A 21,708-nucleotide genomic window follows, 5' to 3' on the forward strand; every position below is an offset into this window, starting at 1 on the left:
CCCATATGCCATGCCCAGGGCCCACACAGCCAGTGGCCATTGCCTCCTACAGTGGTGAAAGGAAGAGGGGGCCAGAAGGACCTCTTGAAGCCTTTGGTGTCCTCTGGACTCTGGGGCAGGAGATGCTGCATTGGCCTGCATATCTCTGCCCAGAGTAGCTTCCCTTCCTCTACCTGCAGCCTACCCAAGGGTTGGTAGTGCACCCACAGCTCCCTGAAATTACCTTCCCAGACTTGGGTGCAAGTGCTGTCCCCAGAGGCCAGCCCAGTGCCTGGCGCACAGTAGGTGCTCAGTCCCCAGAGGCCAACCCAGTGCCTGGTGCACAGTAGGTACAAGTGCTCAGTCCCCAGAGGCCAACCCAGTGCCTGACACACAGTAGGTGCTCAATAAACCTTGTCAAAGACCCTGTCGTGCAGCAAGGAAGATGCCATCAGTGTGGTCTTGGTGAAGGTGAAGCCTTTGATGACGCTGAACACAAGCATGGACAGCATGCTCGAGGCATACACCCACTGGTACATGTGCTGCCCGACATCAGCCAGGACCTCGCCCACCTCACACACCGTCTTGTTGACCTGAGGTCCACAGCTTATCTTTAGGGGGGAAAGAGAGAGAAAGGGAAGCACCAACAATCAGTAAACGGTCAGGGAAATAAAAATTTTCCAGAGGAAAAAACTAAAAAGAAATACATAATCACTGAGAATAAGTCAGGTGGGTAAAATCATGTCAGTTCCTTTTGAGGGCCTCTGAGCTTCATGTGGTCCCTTCTGGTGGCTCCCATGACCACAGGAAGGACCACAAGCCCCAGCACCTGACTCATGAGCTCAGCACATTCAGTGGGAAGGACAGAGCAGACTAGCCAGGCAGATGCAGGGCAGCTGCCCAGAGACCAGAAGTGCTGCTGAGCTAGATGGGGATCTGAGTTCCAAGAGGCTGGCTGAGCACCAGAGGCAGCAGCAGGCCAGACAAGAAGCAGAGACCAGCCTCCATCGTGCTGAGCTGCGCTGAGCTGAGTTGTCTGGCAACAGCCACCAGGTCTTTGGGGAGTCTCAGGGGGCTTCTCTGTGCAGTGGGCCAGCCCCACAGCCTCTCCCCTTTCCTATTCCCAAGGAGCAATGGGGGAGACAGCAGAACATTGCCTGAAACCCCAGGCGGGGAAAAGGGAGCCTAGCGAACCACCACCACCCCCCAGGATCTCAGAGGACCTACAGAAATTGGCTCCTTTCTGCCCTCATCAGAACAACCTAGCCGGCATTTCTGGGGAGAGGCCCTCCCTTCCCCCTGAGAAGCTGACACTTTTTTTTTCTTTTTTTTTTTTATTAAATCATATACACATAGATCATGAATACATTCATGCATATGTGGGGTACAATGTTTGATGATTTTCTCCAGGCTGTGTGTGAAAAGTCAGGGCTCCCTTTGAGAAGAAAACTAAATGCCATTTTGCTGATTACAGTAATAGCAAGTGTAAACCAGAAGTGGCTGATGGATGAATATCCATAAAAGGAAAAGCATCCCTGGGGAGTGAGCTGAGACAAGGCCCAGCTTGAAGGGGAGGCCTTCCTGGGCTAGGGTTGAGCCCGTGGCACTGGAGACAAGCACAGCGCTAGAGACGAGCACCCTGGTTGGCTGTTGTGCTGTGTGTTCAGACAGGGCAGCTGGCCTGTGGGGGAGCAGCAAGCCTTGGAGCAGGCTTCCCCCAGCCCTCAACCTTGGTTCTGCAAGGGAGGGCTCTTCAGGACCGAGTGAGGACCTGGGAGAATATATGTATGCCAGAGATTTCTACACGAAGCAGGCCACCCTTTACTGCACCCCTTGGGACTAGCCTCAGACAGCTGTACCAAACAGCCTCTCCCCTGCCCATCCCCCAATGCCCAGTGCCCTAGTGTGTACTTACAACCCTGTACTAAATGTCATCACCGAGGATGGGCAGGTGCCGCTACAGCAACCTCTGCAGCTTCAAGAAAAGCTTGAAAACCCCAGGCCAAAAGCTAGGGGAGCTGTTGGTAAGCTCGAGGGAGAGCAAACTCTTCCCAGGAGGGCCCTGCAGAGAAAGGCCCCAGTGGCTCTGTGGCATTTGCAGGCCTGAGTCTAACATTGCACATTCCCCGACTTTGGGGAGCAGAGTCATGTGGAATCTTCTGGCATTGGCCAGTGCCAACAACAAGATGCCAGCTTCTCTTCAGAGGCAGGAAGACACGAGTCTCTATTGGGCCTCCCTGGAGGAAACGCACAGCAGAGGCTGAGACCGTCTCTGTCCTACACACACTGGACCCACAGACATGCTGTGGCACATGTCTTTTTCAGCCAACCCTTGAAAATCTGAATGTGGCATATAAAAATACAGATGTCTGCTTGTCTCAAAAAATCAAAGGGGATTTCAGTGGCTTGAGTCACGTAGTATAAGCAACTAACCTTGACTTCTTGCAGAGGGATGCCAATAAGCTCATTGTGTGGTGCTGGGTGCACCCAGAATTTCCATTGCCACCTTTATGCACCCAGACACAACATGTTCCAACACTAAAGGGGAACTCACCCGTGAGCCCTTGTCTAACCAGAGAACCAGCCACCAGTTGCTGAAGGCAGAGCTGCCAATCATGAGGAGGAAGAGGGCCACTGTAAAGAGAGAAAGGAGGTACCCTGCAAATAGGAGGAGGAGGGTCACTGTGGGGAGAGAAAGGAGGGGCCCTGCAATCAGGAGGGGGAGGGTCACTGTGGGGAGAGAAAGAAGGGGCCCTGCAATCAGGAGGGGGAGGGTCACTGTGAGGAGAGAAAGGAGGGGCCCTGCAATAAGGAGGGGGAGGGTCACTGTGGGGAGAGAAAGGAGGGGCCCTGCAATCAGGAGGGGGAAGGTCACTGTGGGGAGAGAAAGGAGGGGCCCTATAGAGAGGAGGGGGAGGGTCACTGTGGGGAGAGAAAGGAGGGGCCCTATAGAGAGGAGGGGGAGGGTCACTGTGGGGAGAGAAAGGAGGGGCCCTATAGAGAGGAGGGGGAGGGTCACTGTGGAGAGAGAAAGGAGGGGCCCTATAGAGAGGAGGGGGAGGGTCACTGTGGAGAGAGAAAGGAGGGGCCCTATAGAGAGGAGGGGGAGGGTCACTGTGGAGAGAGAAAGGAGGGGCCCTATAGAGAGGAGGGGGAGGGTCACTGTGAGGAGAGAAAGGAGGGGCCCTATAGAGAGGAGGGGGAGGGTCACTGTGGAGAGAGAAAGGAGGGGCCCTATAGAGAGGAGGGGGAGGGTCACTGTGGAGAGAGAAAGGAGGGGCCCTATAGAGAGGAGGGGGAGGGTCACTGTGGAGAGAGAAAGGAGGGGCCCTATAGAGAGGAGGGGGAGGGTCACTGTGGGGAGAGAAAGGAGGGGCCCTATAGAGAGGAGGGGGAGGGTCACTGTGGGGAGAGAAAGGAGGGGCCCTATAGAGAGGAGGGGGAGGGTCACTGTGGAGAGAGAAAGGAGGGGCCCTATAGAGAGGAGGGGGAGGGTCACTGTGGAGAGAGAAAGGAGGGGCCCTATAGAGAGGAGGGGGAGGGTCACTGTGGAGAGAGAAAGGAGGGGCCCTATAGAGAGGAGGGGGAGGGTCACTGTGGAGAGAGAAAGGAGGGGCCCTATAGAGAGGAGGGGGAGGGTCACTGTGGAGAGAGAAAGGAGGGGCCCTATAGAGAGGAGGGGGAGGGTCACTGTGGAGAGAGAAAGGAGGGGCCCTATAGAGAGGAGGGGGAGGGTCACTGTGGAGAGAGAAAGGAGGGGCCCTATAGAGAGGAGGGGGAGGGTCACTGTGGAGAGAGAAAGGAGGGGCCCTATAGAGAGGAGGGGGAGGGTCACTGTGGAGAGAGAAAGGAGGGGCCCTATAGAGAGGAGGGGGAGGGTCACTGTGAGGAGAGCAAGGAGGGGCCCTATAGAGAGGAGGGGGAGGGTCACTGTGAGGAGAGAAAGGAGGGGCCCTATAGAGAGGAGGGGGAGGGTCACTGTGGAGAGAGAAAGGAGGGGCCCTATAGAGAGGAGGGGGAGGGTCACTGTGGAGAGAGAAAGGAGGGGCCCTGCAATCAGGAGGGGGAGGGTCACTGTGGGGAGAGAAAGGAGGGGCCCTGCAATCAGGAGGGGGAGGGTCACTGTGAGGAGAGAAAGGAGGGGCCCTATAGAGAGGAGGGGGAGGGTCACTGTGGGGAGAGAAAGGAGGGGCCCTGCAATCAGGAGGGGGAGGGTCACTGTGAGGAGAGAAAGGAGGGGCCCTATAGAGAGGAGGGGGAGGGTCACTGTGGGGAGAAAAAGGAGGGGCCCTATAGAGAGGAGGGGGAGGGTCACTGTGGGGAGAAAAAGGAGGGGCCCTATAGAGAGGAGGGGGAGGGTCGCTGTGGAGAGAGAAAGGAGGGGCCCTATAGAGAGGAGGGGGAAGGTCACTGTGGGGAGAGAAAGGAGGGGCCCTATAGAGAGGAGGGGGAGGGTCACTGTGGAGAGAGAAAGGAGGGGCCCTATAGAGAGGAGGGGGAGGGTCACTGTGGAGAGAGAAAGGAGCAGCTCTGCAATCAGGAGGGGGAGGGTCACTGTGGAGAGAGAAAGGAACAGCTCTGCAATCAGGAGGAGGAGGGTCACTGTGGGGAGAGAAAGGAGGGGCCCTGCAATGGGGGGGGAGGGTCACTGTGGGGAGAGAAAGGAGGGTCCCTGCAGAGAGGAGGGGGAGGGTCACTGTGGAGAGAGAAGGAGAGGGGCCATGCAAAGAGAAAAGGGAGGGCAAGAGGTCACCCTTCTCAGGGCCTAACCGTGATGGGAAATCTAAGTCTTCAAGGAAAAGACCCCCATCTCTGGGAAGTGGCGAGGCTGAGGAGACACACACCTGAGTGTTGAGCCCCTGTACCCCAGTGGTAACATCTGTTCCACCTGCTAGAATTTGGGTCCATATTGTAAACATACTGGAAAAAACAGCAAGGAACACTTTAATAGAAGTAACTCAGTTACTTCTGAGTTAAAAACCAATAAATCCCAGTCTTGTTAGGGAGAGACAGGGATTGGAGCTGCAGGTGTCTCGTACCCTGAGGTGGGGATGGGTCCTGCAGGGAAGCCAGCAGTGGGCTGACTCTGCTGCACACCTCCTTGGAGTGTGAGGGCGCAGAAGAACCATAGCTGGTTCTTGCCGCTGCTCACTCCACTTCAATAAAGCAGAGTCTGGCAGCTTTAAGGGAGATAAAGAATGATTCCATTTAAAAGGCTGTATTATCAGACTTTAGTTTTTAGAGGGAGAAAAAAATAAAAGCATTGATAAATGGCTCTAGCATAAAGAGAGTAATTGTTAAAGAAATCATAAAACGTGAACCCAACAGTTTAAGGCAGGATTTTTAAAATGCAAATTAAATCAAGAAACCCGTCATTTTTATACCGAACCTCCAGAAGCCTTAATGTATGTGTGATATGTTTTCCAGGTCACCGTTCCTTCCTGGGGGGATTCAGTCTGGACGAGCTGATGCACAGGAACTACAGAGACAAGCACAGGGCCCAGGCACTCACTGCCCTCTGCATGCACAGCACCACAGCCAAGGACGCCTACAGGCCGTCCTTCCACCTGCCCTGTGCTGTCCAATTCCCAGCACACTTGTGCTCATTTTATTCTATTTAGTTCATTACAGCCCTGTGAGGTGGGTTTTCCATCTTTTGAGAAATGTTTATTAAGCACCTACGATGTGGTTGGCCCTGGAAACAGCAGTCAGGAAGAGGACACGAGTCCATCCGGTTCATTTGGGAGCTACAGGGAGCAGGGAAGGGAGGCAACAACGAAGTCGTGTCGCCCAGCCAGCAACCACTTGGGCAGCTGGAGTGTAGTCTCCCACGGAGAAATCTCAGAGCCGGTGTGGACTGGCACTGAGGAAAAGGATCTGGGATTTCTCTATAGCAACTCCTTGTGGCCCCAGGGTTGGGGGTAGGGTAGGTAATTCCCCAGCATGTCCAGCATGACTTAGGCTGGCAGCTGCCAGAGAGTCCTCAGGCAGAGGAAGGCAGAGGTGGCAGGGCTGGAGGCAGCTGGGCGGCCTGTGCTGGAAGGAAGGGCACAGAATCTTCTACTTCAGGGTGAGGAGACAGGGGCAGCCCCTATCTCCTCACACCATCCAGGTCAGCTGCTGCAGGAGCACCTCATTCCCGCCACCTGGCTGTCCAAGTCCTCTCCATCCCCCAAGGGGAAGGGAGGAGAGACTGTGAGTTGGATGCTAGCTAAAGCCGCTCCCAGCTCAGCTCACCTCCATGGAGAAGCATGAAAATGTCAGCTCCAAAGCAGAATCATAAACCATACTTGGCTTTTATAAACAGATAAATAGAGTAAGAAATGGAGGGCACCCTGCACACAGACTCTATGCACACCCCCATGGGGACAGCTTTCACACCTCAAAGGCTCCTGGCTAAATAGAGCCACAGCTGTACCCTCTGCCTGGGAACCTGTGCGCTCTTTGAAAATGCTCAGCCTGACTTTCACTCATTATGTCTCCCTCCGGGGCTGCAAAATGTGGGAGAAGCCTCAGCATGGCAGAGCCTAACAAAGGGCACCCTGAAGTGCAGGAAGCAGTGGGCAGATGCCAGCGCCAGCCCAGGTGCTCCGAGAGCCTCCGCTGGGCTTTACAAGGCACTCTGGCGCCGGCCGGGCCAGTGGTGCTGCCTTTGACTGATTCACCACATGGCTCTTCCTGAATATTTCAGAGCATTTAACAGCCCAGTTGTTTACCCTTGAGGACGGACATCAGTCCAGGGTAAAATTTCACAATTTCACTTTCTTCTCTAGAGGAGGGTAGGTGGTGGGGAAATGAGGAGCAGGGGTTACTCCCTCCCTGGGACCCCAAATCCTAGGCAGCCTGGAACTTTCTCTGGAAAGCACAGGAGAGATGTGTGAGTGCTTCACTTCCAGCTAGGAAGCCTCTGGAACAGTAAAAACACCATGTCTTTCCAAACGAGCATGCGTGTGTCACAAACACTGCACGCGTGCCAGGTTTCAGGGAGGTACAGACTCCCTATTTCCTCCTCACATTTTAACACCTCTGAGGTCTGGATGCACCTCCCGCTCAATAGTACCTTTCATTAGCAATAATTGTTTTTCTTTCTAAGTGGTAGGTAAAATAATAGTGGTCTTTAAAAAATGGATGGCATCTTAAATTTGATGAAATGTGCTAGTTTTTTCCTAGCTATGCATTACTGAGGACAGACCTGCAGCTTGGAAAACCACCTCACTGTGTCTGCCTTGAGGAGGGCTGACTCCTGCCCTTCTCAGGATGAGGCCTGGACCGGGCATGGAGTGGGTGCCCCCGGAACTCCGAGTTGATGAAGAAGTGGAGGGTGGCAGGGTGTGAGGTGGCCCTTCTGCAATCACCTCCCACCTTCTTGCCCCTAACATCACACTCTCCACCATCTCCCACCATCTCACCGAAGTATCCCCGGCAAACTCTGAAGGCCCAGTCCAAAGGTCACCCCCTTTCTGAAGCCCTCCCTGACTTGCTTGGTACTCACACCCCAATTTCCCATTACTCTTGCCCATTTCCTGTGATTGCCCATCTGCCCACAACTTCCCCAACGAGGCCTGAGAATGTGGGCGTCTCTGCTGTCTCACCCCAGCCTAGCTAGTACCTGGCTTTTAGCAGTCGTAGTCTTTATTTGTCGAAAGAATGAATAACTGTCCAACCTCAACCCTGCTCAATGCCCCCATGAAGAATGACCCCCCAGGCATTGCTTCCAGCTCCCCAGCTAGTGACAGTAACACCAAGAGTAACTGTGCCGACCACGTAAAGCACACTTTCTCATTTAATCTTACTGGGACCTACAAGCTTAGCAAAGAACAGAAGACAAAGGCTCAGCGTGGCATGAGCCTTGCTCAAGGTCACAAAAAGAGTAAGAGGTGGAGCCAACATTTGGATTCAGACAGCCACTCCAGCAGGACAGGTCACGACCCAGCTGTCCCACGACACACACTGTGCCACACACCACCTCTCCATCCCAAACAGTGTGGCCCAACAAGTCCGTAAGAGCTGTGGCGGAGAAGGAGAAACAGATGGTAAATACCTTTTGTGTCTACAAACTCTGAGTCTGTTTCGGATTCTTTTCTTTCCTCTTTCTCATTTCCTGGAGCCAAAACTAGGGTGAGAAATAAAGAGAGATCTGTGTCCATTCGTGCCAAGGGCAGTAGGAGAGGCGAATTCTAACTCTGACTGTACCAGCGGCCTCCTCTCTCTCAGCAGGCAGCTCCTCCAGGGCATCCACCATTGCTGCATTGCAAATGTGCTCGGGGTCCTGCAGGCACAGTGAGATTCTTTCTGAGTGACAGACCTCCCCAGGCAGGAAATCCTGAGGGCTGAGGGATGCCCCTGCCTCTCCAGCGGGTAAGTATCAGTTACCTTGAACTGCAGCCCTCTGAGGTTGTGAATCAGCTTTGCATAGCTCCCTCTCTCCTCCATTAAGGCCCTGTGGGTCCCCTTCTCACAAATCTCTCCATCTTCTAACAAAATGACTTCATCACAAGCCTCCAAGAACTGCAGAGACATGACCCCGGCCATGGTGAGAGAAAGGAGCACCCTCCCCAGCTCCCACCCAGAGGGCTTGGCTAGCCAGGGGCTTGTGGCTTTGGCACAGCTAACATTGGACCAATCACTGTCTGTTGTGGGGACTGTCCTGGGCACTGCTGGGTATTTAACAGCCTCCCTGGCCTCTGCCCATAGACGCCAGTAGCACTCCTCCCCCTCCCCCCCCACCGCGTCCCCAGACATTGCAAACGGCCCCCAGCTGACAACCACTGATCCAGTGTCCACCAGTCTCGGGGGACACCTTCCACTGTCACAGTGAGGCACACTGAATCTTCCTTAGCTACTGCTCCTTAAACAAGCTGCCCTCCTGAGAAATCAGAAAATGAAATTGGCAGCCACACAGCCAAGATTTGTAGGGAGGGAGCCATAATCTCTGCAGTAGTCCTCTCTGTTGAGGCATCACACACCCATAGGGAAGGAGCTATGATCTCTGCAGTGGTTCTCTCTGTCGAGGCCTTACCCACCCTTTAATGTCCCCATTTAGCTTAGGAGAGGCCAACCAGGGTGCGCCCTCCTCCCCCCACCGCCCCAAGTCAACAGGCAGCCCCCTGGCTTTGGGAGTTTGCACTACCTGCTAGAAATACAGCTCAGTTGAAGGCTGGCTTCCCACATTTTGCCCAAAGCACTTTCACTTTTTTAATTTGAATTCCCTTCATTTCCATATCACTCCTGACATCAAAGAGTTCTGCTAAGAGGGGTTTCCTTTCATTTTGGAAGGAGACAGAACTGTCCTCATAGCATCAACCTTCAAGATCATCACAGGGCAGGAAGCCCCCTCCCCCGAGAGGTAGTCAAGACCTATGAGATTTACAGTAGGGCCGGAAGCTTCTCCCTGTCTATGCTGCAGGCCCTCCAAGCACAGACCAGCCTTTGCTGCTCTGAGGAGCAGGGGCCTGAAAGCAGCAGCTGCAGGGGTGGCTGCACACATGGGCAGGGCAGGCAGGGGGACCAAGGGCTGAATGACACAGTTCTGGCAGCTTGTGGAGCCCCAGCCGCGGCTCCTCCCTCGGACTCACTGCCCAGCTCCACATCTACTTCCCCACACGGACCACGCAGGAACAGCCTGGCCTGAAATATCTACTCCAGACATTTTCTGACAGATTCTTTTTTCTCTCAGCTTTGCACAGATCTCCTAACTTCTCAAAGCCTGATCTTGCCTCTTTATTTCTCTATCTTCCGCAACCCAGTAAAAAAGGGAAGCAGCTTAATTATCAGCTGATTTTCCAGATGGGGACACTGAGGCACCTCAGGCCTGTTTCAGCCCTGTAGCCTGCTCTGCCTGTTCGAGGGCACACACTGCAGCCCAGGAGCTCCTGGAGAAGTCCCTGCCATCCAGCAAGCCCCAGCCCATCCCAGCAAGACTAGGCCCATTTGAGTAGCTTTGTTCTGCAAACAAACTCTCCCCGAACATGACTCTGGGCTGGGCATCAATGGCCCCAATATCTTTCCATTTGTTTCCTTCAGTAATAGACGAGCAACTCCCCAGCCCAGCCACTCAGGAGCACCTGGAATGCCAGTGGGCCTAGGAGTAAAGGCAGCAGAAATGTTCTTAAAAAGCCTGGGGCTCCTGTTCTGGGCTGAGTCCCCTCTTGTTCACACCTATCCCTGACAAAGGACCAAGCCCTTGGGCTACCTGATAGCTGCCTGTACTTTCCAACATGCCTAAGTGAGACGGAATGAAGGGGAGAGGCACCCTGTGTGGAGACTGAGGCCTGGAGACAAGACCTCACAAGGTAAGACGAGGCCCATAATTACATTGCTGGACCAGGAGTCCTGGAGGGACAGCTCTGACCACACCTGGCAGGCATGTGGCATCTCCCTCTGCATCCTGGGAGCCCTCCTGAGGACGGCCTTCCACTGCAGGCTGTCTCCAGGCAGTGGACATTCTCAGCACAGAGCTGTGGTCACCACATTGGTCACCCTGGCTGGGGTCCAGAGGAAAACTAACCTCTTTTCTCACTCACCCTGACTCCTGGCCATTTCCAGTGTCCCCATCCGGAAAATCAGCTGATAGTAAGTAACTATCAGCTCTTGTCTATACCTATCCTGTGCATGGGTGGTCCAGCCCCTCAGAGGAAACCCAGATAATCCCCCACATGCAAAATTCAGACACTTGGAGCTGATTCAGAAGCCAAAGTGAAGCCCCGAGCACAGGTTGGGGCAGGACCTCCTTGTAGCACCCTGTAGCTATGGCAACCTCACCCCCAGCTTGGCTCACCCTTGCCCTAGACCAGGCCCTGGTTCACACGCTCCCCATGGGTGGCAGGAAGACAAGAAGACAAGAGTCCCTCTGCCCGGTCCCAGGGTCTCCCCATTGCAAGGACACATATGCACATCTCTGAGGGCTCATCATGGAGGGGGGCGAGGGTGATGATGTGACAGAGGGGACATCTGGCCTGTCTCAGGGTGGACAGGGTCTTGAATTCGTTCCCACCAGGCATTCAGTACCTGTTATGGGTGACGGACCAACCTGTCCCCACCCTGCCACATTCTCTAGTTCACTCAGCTCAAAGCTGGCCACTTCCTTTGGCAAGATTCATGCTCTCAAGCCTGGCAGAGTGTCTCTGAGCCCAGTTCTTCCCCAAGGCCTTAGCCTCGGCCACAAAGTCCTGGCTTCAGGCCCCCTTCCCTGGTGTGATGTGTGGGGCCACTACCCGCATCATCCCCTGACAAGGTGCCCCTGGCCTCAGGCCTGCCCAGCCCTGCTGGAGGAAGGGTGGGGTCTGAAGTGTTTCCCCAGAGGTACCCCAGGCCCACCCCTGGCAAGGCCTCACTGGGAGCCCGTTCTCTCACATCCCTGCTCCCTCCTCGTCATGTCTAGGAGAGGCAGGTTCAGGCAAAAGGGGGGTGGGGCTCTGAGAGCATCAGCTGCCACACAACTCCCCCATGACCTCCCCGACCCTGCTTGTCCCCTCACCTGCAGCTGGTGGGTCACCAGAACAATGGTCTTCCCCCTGAGCGCCTTCTTAATGCACTCCTCAAAGACCAGCTTGCCCACATGGGCATCCACGGCCGACAGGGGGTCATCCAGCAGGTAGAGCTCACGGTCAGAGTAGACAGCACGGGCCAGGCTGATCCTCTGCCTCTGTCCCCCAGAGAGGTTGAGGCCCCGCTCCCCAATCTGCAGATAAGGACAATGCTACTGCCCATCACTGGGCCACCCTGCAGTTCCTGGAGAATAGCAGCTTCCCAAAGCTTCTCAGGATCCAATGGGAGGACCCAGCGGGAGCCCCGACCGACACTGGTCATCAGCCCATCAGCCTCCGCCCCTCACAGGGACCCCAAGTGTATGAGACATGGTGCGAGTGAAAGGTTTGTGTACGGTGACCACTGGGGGAGCCCCTCCCAGTGCCAGATGAGGGTGCCTGCTGTGTGGCAGCCCGTCCAAGGCATATCCCACAAGGCGAGACATCTGAGCAAGAGGGCGAGGAGGACAGGGAGGGAACTGGAGGGCAGCAGATCGCTTGGAGCAGAAAAGGGTTTATCTGGTAGGTAGCTGCCCCCACTAGGCCTCTTTCAGCTCCATGAAGAGAGGAGCCGTGTCAGAGAGGTGCTCTGTAAACAGGGGCATTCACTAAAAGGATGAAAAGCCTAGCCGTTTACTTCAGGTGAGTCTGTCGGCCAAACCGAAAGTGAACCCCATGTTTGAGCTGGGCACTAGGGGTGGGACATGTGAAGCTGGGTGGGAGAAGACCCCCATCCACGCAGCTGGCAGCAGTGGGGAGATGGTTAGACTGTAATCATGGAACGGACAAGGCAGAGCTTATCAACTGAGGAGCGTACACCAAGTACTCTGGGGCTGGAGCTCCAAGGGTGGTGACAATAGCAAGGCAGAGACTTAGAGGCTAGGAGGGGAGCAGACACTGTGGTGGCAGGTAGGGTTAGAAAGAAGCATGTTCTGGACAGGAGGGCCAGGGCGGCCATGTGGCTCCAGTAGAGTGAGACAGCGTCCTCTGGACTGGCTGCCTAATCTCCGGGTCTCCCAGGCAAGGTGAGGAGGGCTGTGCAGTACCTGTTATGGGGGACAGACCAACCTGTCCACCCTGCCACATTCTCTAGTTCACTCAGAGGGAATACACAAGACAGGGACACAGAAAGAGGGCAAGATGACATCCTGGAGACAGGGACACAGAAAGAGGGCAAGGTGACACCCGGTCACTTGAGTTGACAGGATCAGCCCTGGACTGAGCTGGAGCTTTGGACAAGCAGCAAGAGCCATGTTTGGAGGTGACCCTACACTCCTGGCCTAAATAGGGCCAGTAAGACTCCAGCTGAGTGCAGTGCCCAGGCCCCTGCTCTGGAGTACACAGCTGGCCCTCCAGGTGAGGAAGCAGTTTTTGCCAGAAACCTCTCCCGAGAACACAGGCAGACTAGGGGTGGCCCCAGGAAGTGACCACCTGTGACAAGCACAAGGGGGCTTGGCACCACGACCACTGCAAGGCCCAACAAGTGTAGGATGGGCAGGACCTGGACGTGGCCTGTGACTGGGCCCAGCCCAGGACAGTTCTGCCCTCCAGGGCACCTGGACGTGAAGCGGGGGCCCTGCTGGCCTCAGCCCTTTACACTGGGGCAAATGAGCCACACGCTGCTGCAGTGGGGTCAGCCCGACCCTGCTCACCTCTGTCAGGTCTCCGTAAGGGAGGCTGCTCAGGTCCTTCTGGAGGCCACAGACACGAACCGTGTGCTTGTACCTATGGGTGCAGAGTCCGAAGTCGGCTGGGAGAGAAGGAGCCCAGGGCGCTGCTGCCCATGCTGCTTCTGAGGGCAGCTGCTCCCATCCCCAGGCAAGCCAGCACATGGAGAGGCATGTTCAAGGCTCCCTGGCCAGTTGGTCTGTCTTCAGTGCCCCAAGGGCAGCCAGCCCTTGGTCCCTGGGTCCCCTCCCCTGATCTGATGCAGAGGTGACTTGGGGATGGTCCCTCCCCTCACAGGGCTCCTACCATGTGGGGAAGATGATGTCCACACACAGGAAACCCTGAAGGGGACATGGGGTACTGACTGCTGGCACTGCTCATGGGAGGCAGGGAGGGTCACCTATGTGGGCAGGGGCCTCTGGGGATGGCTTCCAGAGGGCAGAGGCTAATGCCAGGCTGTGAGGGAAGCGAGGGCAGGTGCAGATGGAGGCTAACAGCCCAGGCCAGGGAGATCACAGATGGTGGCCATGCCATCTGCCTGGCACCTTCTGCCCCAGAAAGACACTCGGTCAGCACATCACTCCCACCTGGTTAGAACAGGGTTTTTCTCTAACCAGGGACGACGGGAGGCACTAAGGCTCAGAAAATGCTGCCCAAAGGGGAAGTGGCTTAGTCGGGGGAGGACCCCACCTCCTTGACCTCTCTGCCTTGCTCCCTCCACATCACACCCATCTGGCCCTGGAGCCCAGCCACAGAAGTTTGCTGGGTGCAGCCCTCACCAGTCTGCAGCTGAGCAGCTCATCTTGCACAGGGCGACCATGCTGTGGGGCCAGCTCCCCTCTGGGGATGTCTACCCATCTGGGAAAGCCAGTGACCCGTGAGACATCCAGGCTTCGTGTTCTGAGAGAAGCCCATCACCCTCATCCCTTGGCTTTCTCTGCACCTCTAGGCCACTCAGCCCACCTTAAACAGTCTCCCCCTGGGGCATCACAGTGCCCCACACAGCCACCTCCCGAACTGGCTCAGGACGCCTGGTAGCTGTTGAGGTTTGTGCCCTATCTGAGGAACTGCTCCACGACTGGCCCTAGGTTTCTGTCCCACTAGACAGGTGACTTGCTCCGCAGGGTTTGGTGGGTTGATTGGTTGGCTAATATCGGTAGCACAACCAGCAGTGGGACTCTCTTTCTGCAGCACAGAACAGTGGGCAGGCCTCACGCCTTGGACTCTGCAAGATGCACCTTTGCAATGAAGAGCAGCGGCAAGGGGGAAAGCAGGTGAATCCGGGAGAGCTGCCTGCAGGGGCAGCCTGGCCTGGAACAGAACCTGGCGTGGCCCAAGCACGGCGCCCACATACCAGCTTTGGGGCTGGCACGCAACGGGGCTTTGAAATCAGAAGACGTAGGCTTGATCCCAGTTGGTGACCTTGGACAAATGACTGTATCTCCCTGATCCTCACTCTCCACTCTGTAAAACTGGGCTAAAGACTCTTGTTGGGTCTTCTGGAGACTGGAGAGAGTTGACATGCAAAGCCCTGACACAGGGTCTGGTACGCGGCAAACCTTCCATCAGCGGCCACCCCTGTCACTAGGGTCACACTTGCCAGTCCTCAGCCACATAGTCAGACTGCTCGGCACCCCCACACCCCCTCAGCAACCCCATCTTCGGTTTCCTCCACCCTCCCGCAACTCCTGGCCCCGAGAACCACAGTTTCTGCCCTAGGATCAAAACCTCCGCTAAAGATGCCGCGTATCAAAGTGCTCGATCCCCCTTCAAGGCTCAATTCAGACGCTGCCCTCTTGTCCTTCTCACCGTCTCTGAACAGTCTCTTTTCGCTCAGCATGTCCCTCATCACTGCCTGTGGCTTCTGTGCTTCTCTTGGAGCCCCTTTCAGACTTAAGCACCTCAGGGCAAGGACGCCTCTGAGCCATCTCTGTGTCCCCATGGTGGTCTGCATGCTGGTAAATATCTGCCCTCCGAAGGGCCTTACTGATGACTAAAGGGACCCTCGTTCCTGCCCGCTTCCTCAGAAAGACAAGGCATTCCAGGAGGCCAAGGGTTTGGGGTCAGGACACGCTGGGCGGGTGATGCTCCCATGCTGATCACACTTTCCTGCCACCCCTGAGCCTCCTGGTGACAGGACCCCATGGCCAGGGGGGAGGAGGTGATACAATAGACAGACCTCTCACTGAGAACCCACACGTGGCGAATGCCAGCCAACAGGGACCATTTGTAGGCTTAGACCATAAGATGAGAAAGGCCAAACCGCCACTGGAGAGTTGCCAGCCAGACCCCTAAGGCCAGCTCCCTCTCCCCTGCTTCAGCACTGCGATGCTTGGAAGGTTTCTGGGTGACCCAGCTGTCAGGTAGCTCCCTCTCCCCTGCTTCAGCACTGCGATGCTTGGAAGGTTTCTGGGTGACCCAGCTGTCAGGTAGCTCCCTCTCCCCTGCTTCAGCACTGCGATGCTTGGAAGGTTTCTGGGTGACCCAGCTGTCAGGTAGCTCCCTCTCCCCTGCTTCAGCACTGTGATGCTTGGAAGGTTTCTGGGTGACCCAGCTGTCAGGTAGCTCCCTCTCCCCTGCTTCAGCACTGTGATGCTTGGAAGGTTTCTGAGTGACCCAGCTGTCAGGTAGCTCCCTCTCCCCTGCTTCAGGACTATGATGCTTAGAAGGTTTCTGGGTGACCCAGCTGTCAGGTAGCTCCCTCTCCCCTGCTTCAGCACTGCGATGCTTGGAAGGTTTCTGGGTGACCCAGCTGTCAGGTAGCTCCCTCTCCCCTGCTTCAGGACTATGATGCTTGGAAGGTTTCTGAGTGACCCAGCTATCAGGCAGCTCCAGCCGGAACAAAAGATGCTGGTCTGGAGTTCAAGACAGAAGTCCGGGACTTACCCCATTTGCCATTTAACAGCGTTTAAATGTTGGGTGGGACAACTCAACTCTCTGGGGCTTCCTTTCTTACATGTAAAGTGGGGACATAAAGCCAGGATGCACAGAGCCAGATCCCAAGCCTGGCGAAGAGCCATGAGTTTGAAGGTAAGAGTGCAAAGTGTATCAAGTCAGTATAACTTGGTGTCAGTCACCTCATTCTGAGGACACAGACACAATATATCCTGATGGCTCTGATATCAACCAGTAGTGTCAGGCGGATTCAGAGCTCACAATTTCCAGCCTAGGGTGGGTTACTCAGTCTAAAGCAAAATTGCCACATTCATTCTTCTCTATTCAGACAACACATGCCCTGTGCCAGAACCTCAGGACATACACTCTGTGCCCTAGGAATGAGGTGCAGTCACCTGGCTGCAGAAACTGCCTCTCCTGACCCCCTGGGTCAAAAGGACAAAAGCCAGTGTGTAGGGGGGTCTGCTGACTTCTCATCAGACATCACAAAGAAACCCCCTGAGCAATCACTACCCACGTCTTCACATCACGGCAGAGCACGCCCCTGAGAAGTCACTACCCAGGCCTCAATCACAGCTGAGCGCGCCCCTGAGCAGTCACTACCCACATCCTCACATCATGGCAGAGCACGCCCCTGAGCAGTCACTACCCAGGCCTCACATCACAGCAGAGCATGCCCCTGAGCAGTCACTACCGAGGCCTCACATCACGGCAGAGCGTGCCCCTGAGCAGTCACTACCCAGGCCTCACATCACAGCTGAGCACACCCCTAAGCAGTCACTACCCACATCCTCACATCACGGCAGAGCGTGCCCCCTAAGCAGTCACTACCTACATCCTCACATCACAGCAGAGCGCGCTCCTGAGAAGTCACTACCCAGGCCTCACATCACGGCAGAGCACACCCCTGAGCAGTCACTACCCACGTCCTCACATCACGGCAGAGCACGCCCCTGAGCAGTCACTACCCAGGCCTCACATCATGGCAGAGTGCACCCCTGAGCAGTCACTACCCACGTCCTCACATCACGGCAGAGCATGCCCCCTGAGCAGTCACTACCCACGTCCTCACATCACAACAGAGCGTGCCCCTGAGCAGTCACTACCCACATCCTCACATCACGGCAGAGCGTGCCCCCTGAGCAGTCACTACCCACATCCTCACATCACGGCAGAGCGTGCCCCCTGAGCAGTCACTACCCACATCCTCACATCACGGCAGAGCATGCCCCCTGAGCAGTCACTACCTACATCCTCACATCGCGGCAGAGCATGCCCCCTGAGCAGTCACTACCTACATCCTCACATCGCGGCAGAGCATGCCCCCTGAGCAGTCACTACCCAGGCCTCACATCACGGCAGAGCGTGCCCCCTGAGCAGTCACTACCCACATCCTCACATCACGGCAGAGCGTGCCCCCTGAGCAGTCACTACCCACATCCTCACATCACGGCAGAGCATGCCCCCTGAGCAGTCACTACCCACATCCTCACATCACGGCAGAGCGTGCCCCCTGTGCAGTCACTACCCATATCCTCACATCACAGCAGAGCGTGCCCCCTGTGCAGTCACTACCCATATCCTCACATCACGGCAGAGCGTACCCCTGAGCAGTCACTACTCAGGCTTCACATCATGGCAGAGCGTGCCCCTGAGCAGTCACTACTCAGGCCTCACATCACGGTAGAGCGTGCCCACCATGCTTTGCAGTTCACGTTACCTTTGCTGATCGTACTTTTCGCCAAACAGTATGTTTTCTCTCACATTCCCATGAAAGATCCACGCTTGCTGTGAGACGTAGGCCAGGGTCCCACTGACAGCCACGGTTCCTTTCTGCAGCTGCATCTGGAGCAACGAGACCAGAGAACCCTCAGGAGCCCTAGGCCTGGGAGCAGGGCCAGCCTGCACAGCTATGGACCATGACCCTGGCAGGCCCCATCTTCAGGAAGCAGCCTTGACTCGGTTGTACAGATGGTGCCACACACAGACAATGGCAGACGCTGGTGGTGATGCAGTGTTCAAAGCTGTCAGGAGAGGGGCGTGCAAGGCAGGCCTTGGTGCCTGGAGTGAAGCTCTGGGCAGCAGCAGTGTCTGAGAGCAGGGATGCAGTGGCCAAGGCGGTCAAAGACTACAAGGCCACTCATCTCAAGAATGGCCCCAGGGACAGAGAGAACAATGTGGAGAGAAATAAGGATAATAACAACAGCAGTGGCGGCGCCTGTGGCTCAGTCGGTAAGGCGCCGGCCCCATATACCGAGGGTGACGGGTTCAAACCCGGCCCCGGCCAAACTGCAACCAAAAAATAGCCGGGCGTTGTGGCGGGCGCCTGTGGTCCCAGCTGCTTGGGAGGCTGAGGCAGGAGAATCGCTTGGGCCCAGGAGTTGGAGGTTGCTGTGAGCTGTGTGAGGCCACGGCACTCTACCGAGGGCCATGAAGTGAGACTCTGTCTCTACAAAAAAAATAAATAAATAAATAACAACAGCAGTGTGGTGTGTGGGTGCGTCCCATGTGCTGTGCTAGCTGTGTAAGATCCTCATCACCACGAATGGACTTGCAGATTATTTTATAAGCAACTATTACAGATGCTATCTCCTTTAATCCTCACACAACAATCCTCAGCCCCATTTCACAATGAGAAAACCAAGGCTCCGAGAGGTTAAGTTACCTCTCCAAGGTTCATCAGTGAGCAGGTGGCCAGGACAGCTGGTAGGGGAACCCAGGTGGTCCAGAGTACCACCCTCCCTTCCCCCTGACCACGAGGAGGGGCCTGATCTATTTTTCCCTGAAATGTTCCAAAGAAGCAGACCAAAGGCTGTAGGAGTTAAAAGGAGGCAAGTCTCCCTCCAAAATACATTGAAACTCTCCAGAGAGAAACTGGCTGGGAAACAATGAGCCCCACAAGATACCTGAGCAGAGGGTAGACCATCTCCTACACAGGATGCTAGGAAGGGGTCACGTTACTAGGTGGGGAACTGAGCTGGGTCACCTGAGTGTTCCAGGGTCATCACGGAGGAACACAGACTGAGCCCAGAGCGTGGCTCACCTCAGGAACTTACCCGAGGCACTTTTCCTACAGATGAGTCAACTGAGGCCAAAAGCAGTCACTGGCATTGGAGACACACCCCCCACCAGTCTGGCAGGCCTTTCTGTGCCCTGCCGTATGTTTTCCTCAGAGACACCCCTCTTCCCCCTACACACAATCCAGACTGCCCAAACCTCTCTTTAGGGACAGCAACGTGAGGAAAAGGGATTTAACATTTCCCCCCCCCCCAAATTTCTCATTCATTTGGGCCACAACTCAGAGTCCACAGCAATGTAGAGGCCTGTGAATATAGTAAATGGCTTGACCATTGCCCCTGGGGTCATCTAGCCAAAAATAGCAGAGAAGGGACAAAAACCCAAGTCCCCTCTCCCCCCACAGTGTTTGCAGAGAACTGGGGGCACACACTGCTCTGGCCACCCCTTCCCTGAGGCTGTGGCTGAACATCTGCTCTGGGCAGACACTGGGCAAGTGGGGGGATGTGGAGATAGATGAGGGACAGAGACACCTAAAGCCACTGTGAGTCCCAGACTCCTAGGCCCTTTCCCACCAAGTAGCCTGGCCAGCTTTTCTAAATTAGGACAGCCCAAGTCATGGGGAAGCCATGGATTTAATGACCTATTTCTTCCTTTGACCCAGAAAGCAGTCACCATTCCATACAGTCCTCAGGAACAGACCCAGGAGGGTGAAAAGCTCAGCCTCGCATGGCCCTGGGGTGTGGAGCTGTCAGAATGTTAACTTCCCAGAAATGACCCTGAGATGTGAGCACAGTGTCCACAGTGCAGCCCATCCACTGAGCCCATCCACTGGGTCCACTCTTCTAAGGGCCAAGCTGGACAGGAAGGGAACCATTCCATTGTCAGGGCAGCTTACCTGTCCCAGGAGGGCTGAGAGGAGGGAACTCTTTCCACTGCCCACATTCCCGCATATTCCCAAGACCTGTCCCTGCCAGAGAAACAGAGATAAGACCAGTCACTCTCCCAGCTCTTAGAGGGGCTTGGCCAGGCCAGGGAGGGACCACGAGCTGGCTCTATGGGTGGCAGTCGCCACCTCCCACACCCACCTCCACATGCTCCACCTGGGTGGACTCAGAACAACGTAAGTCTCAATTAAGCACTTTCTCCGCGCAGCACAACAGAGTGCCCAGAGGCTTCTAGAAATCATGCATAACTGCTGATGTGAAACAGCCTTGTGCTGGCCTGGGTCACAAGGGGCTGTCCCTGCCCAGACCCCAAGAGACCCAACCTAAGGGGAGGTAAAAGCCAGGGGGAGAAGGGCGGCCTTGGCAGTATGGAGAGCACAGTGCTCTTCAATGGTCCCTTTACCATAACAACTCAATCTGAAATAATCAAGCCCTTAAAGTATTCCAACAGGCTGGTTCCTGGATTATCCTACAACTGCAGATTTATTAATTCACCCAACCAACCCTTGTTTGTTATTATTAGAGATCTGGGTCTGCCCTCACGGAGCTCACCTTTTAGCTGGAGATGGACAATGAAATAACTTCCATGTAGAGCACATCAGGTGCTTTCCAGAAAACCCCGAGCCCTGCATCCTCAAGGTTCTCATTATTTACTTGTTCACTCAGCAAACAGTCCTGGGAACCTCTGTGCCAGGTGCTGGGCTGGGGCTCAGGACATGACTATGAACTGCACACCCTGATCCCGTGAAGGATACAGTCCACTGGAATAGAGGGGCTAAACTTGGAAAATCTCGACCAGCATTTAAGCTGGATCTAATTGTTAAAGGAAAATAACAATAGCTAACATCAGTTGAGGCTTACTGTGGGCCTAGCATTTTGATTTGGTGTCTCGGATCTAACAACCACCTTGTGAAGTGCAGCAGGTGAAGAAATAGACACTCCAGGAGGTTGGACAGGACACCCAAGGTCAAGCAGCTAGCAAGTGGCTGGGACTGGCCAGGAGGTCCACCAACCTCCAGAGGCACACCTTAATCCATGGATCATTGCATTGTCCCCACTACATCTTGCACTTATTTCACAAAACGTTGACCATGTCCTTGCAAAGGCAGTCATCACCGGCACACTGAGAAGGGCATTAGCAGTGAAGCCGTGGGAGGGGTAAGAGGCAGTGTCTGAAGCAGCTGGGAGGATAGGTGCTGCACCACACAGGCCCAAGGAGAGGGCCAAGGAGGCAAAGTGGGGAGCCCCTAGCAGGACTTAACAGAGCTCAGCTCAATTGCACTCAGCCAACCAAACACTATTTCCAGACAGCCTCATTAGCAAGAGGTGGCATTCTCATGCTGACTATTGAGCTTGATACTGCATAATAAATAAGAACCTCTCCCCTCTACAGTGCTCACATAGGGAAAGAGAGAGTCAACAGGACTGGAGATTAAAATACTAAGCATGAGATTAATGCTGAGCCCTCTGTAGCAAAATCAACACTGCCTCCCTGGGAGCGGCTGCTGAGCTCCGGAGCAGGGGGCAGAGGCTCACAGGAGACGCAGGAGAAGGCCAAACCTCCCTACATCCATGGCTCCCTCTAAAAACTCTACCCCAGTCTTGACGGAAGGAGCAGCAAGCAAACTCTAGCAGCTTGGCCGGCTTTGCTCTGGCAGCCTCTGCTGGGTCACTTGTGA

At 55.3% G+C, this 21,708-nt stretch overlaps 1 protein-coding gene across 2 annotated transcripts in view; it reads right to left on the bottom strand.

Annotated features, from left to right (window-relative positions):
- ABCC12 (ATP binding cassette subfamily C member 12) overlaps positions 1-21,708 on the bottom strand; it is a 60,489-nt gene that overhangs the window by 21,709 nt on the left and 17,072 nt on the right. The window contains exons 10-19 of one of the 2 annotated variants that reach the window (XM_053582103.1): positions 19,981-20,052; positions 17,788-17,912; positions 13,157-13,229; positions 11,456-11,659; positions 8,353-8,487; positions 8,173-8,248; positions 8,021-8,092; positions 5,369-5,458; positions 2,534-2,637; positions 393-590 (exon numbers count right to left, since the gene is read on the bottom strand). In XM_053582103.1, coding sequence (XP_053438078.1) covers positions 393-590; positions 2,534-2,637; positions 5,369-5,458; positions 8,021-8,092; positions 8,173-8,248; positions 8,353-8,487; positions 11,456-11,659; positions 13,157-13,229; positions 17,788-17,912; positions 19,981-20,052 — 1,149 coding nt within the window. Of the gene's footprint in view, positions 1-392; positions 591-2,533; positions 2,638-5,368; positions 5,459-8,020; positions 8,096-8,166; positions 8,249-8,352; positions 8,488-11,455; positions 11,660-13,156; positions 13,230-17,787; positions 17,913-19,980; positions 20,053-21,708 lie in introns of both variants that reach the window. The other variant, XM_053582104.1, reaches the window with a different exon arrangement.

The sequence above is a fragment of the Nycticebus coucang genome, chromosome 2 (assembly GCF_027406575.1).
Source record: "Nycticebus coucang isolate mNycCou1 chromosome 2, mNycCou1.pri, whole genome shotgun sequence".
Taxonomy (NCBI): domain Eukaryota; kingdom Metazoa; phylum Chordata; class Mammalia; order Primates; family Lorisidae; genus Nycticebus; species Nycticebus coucang.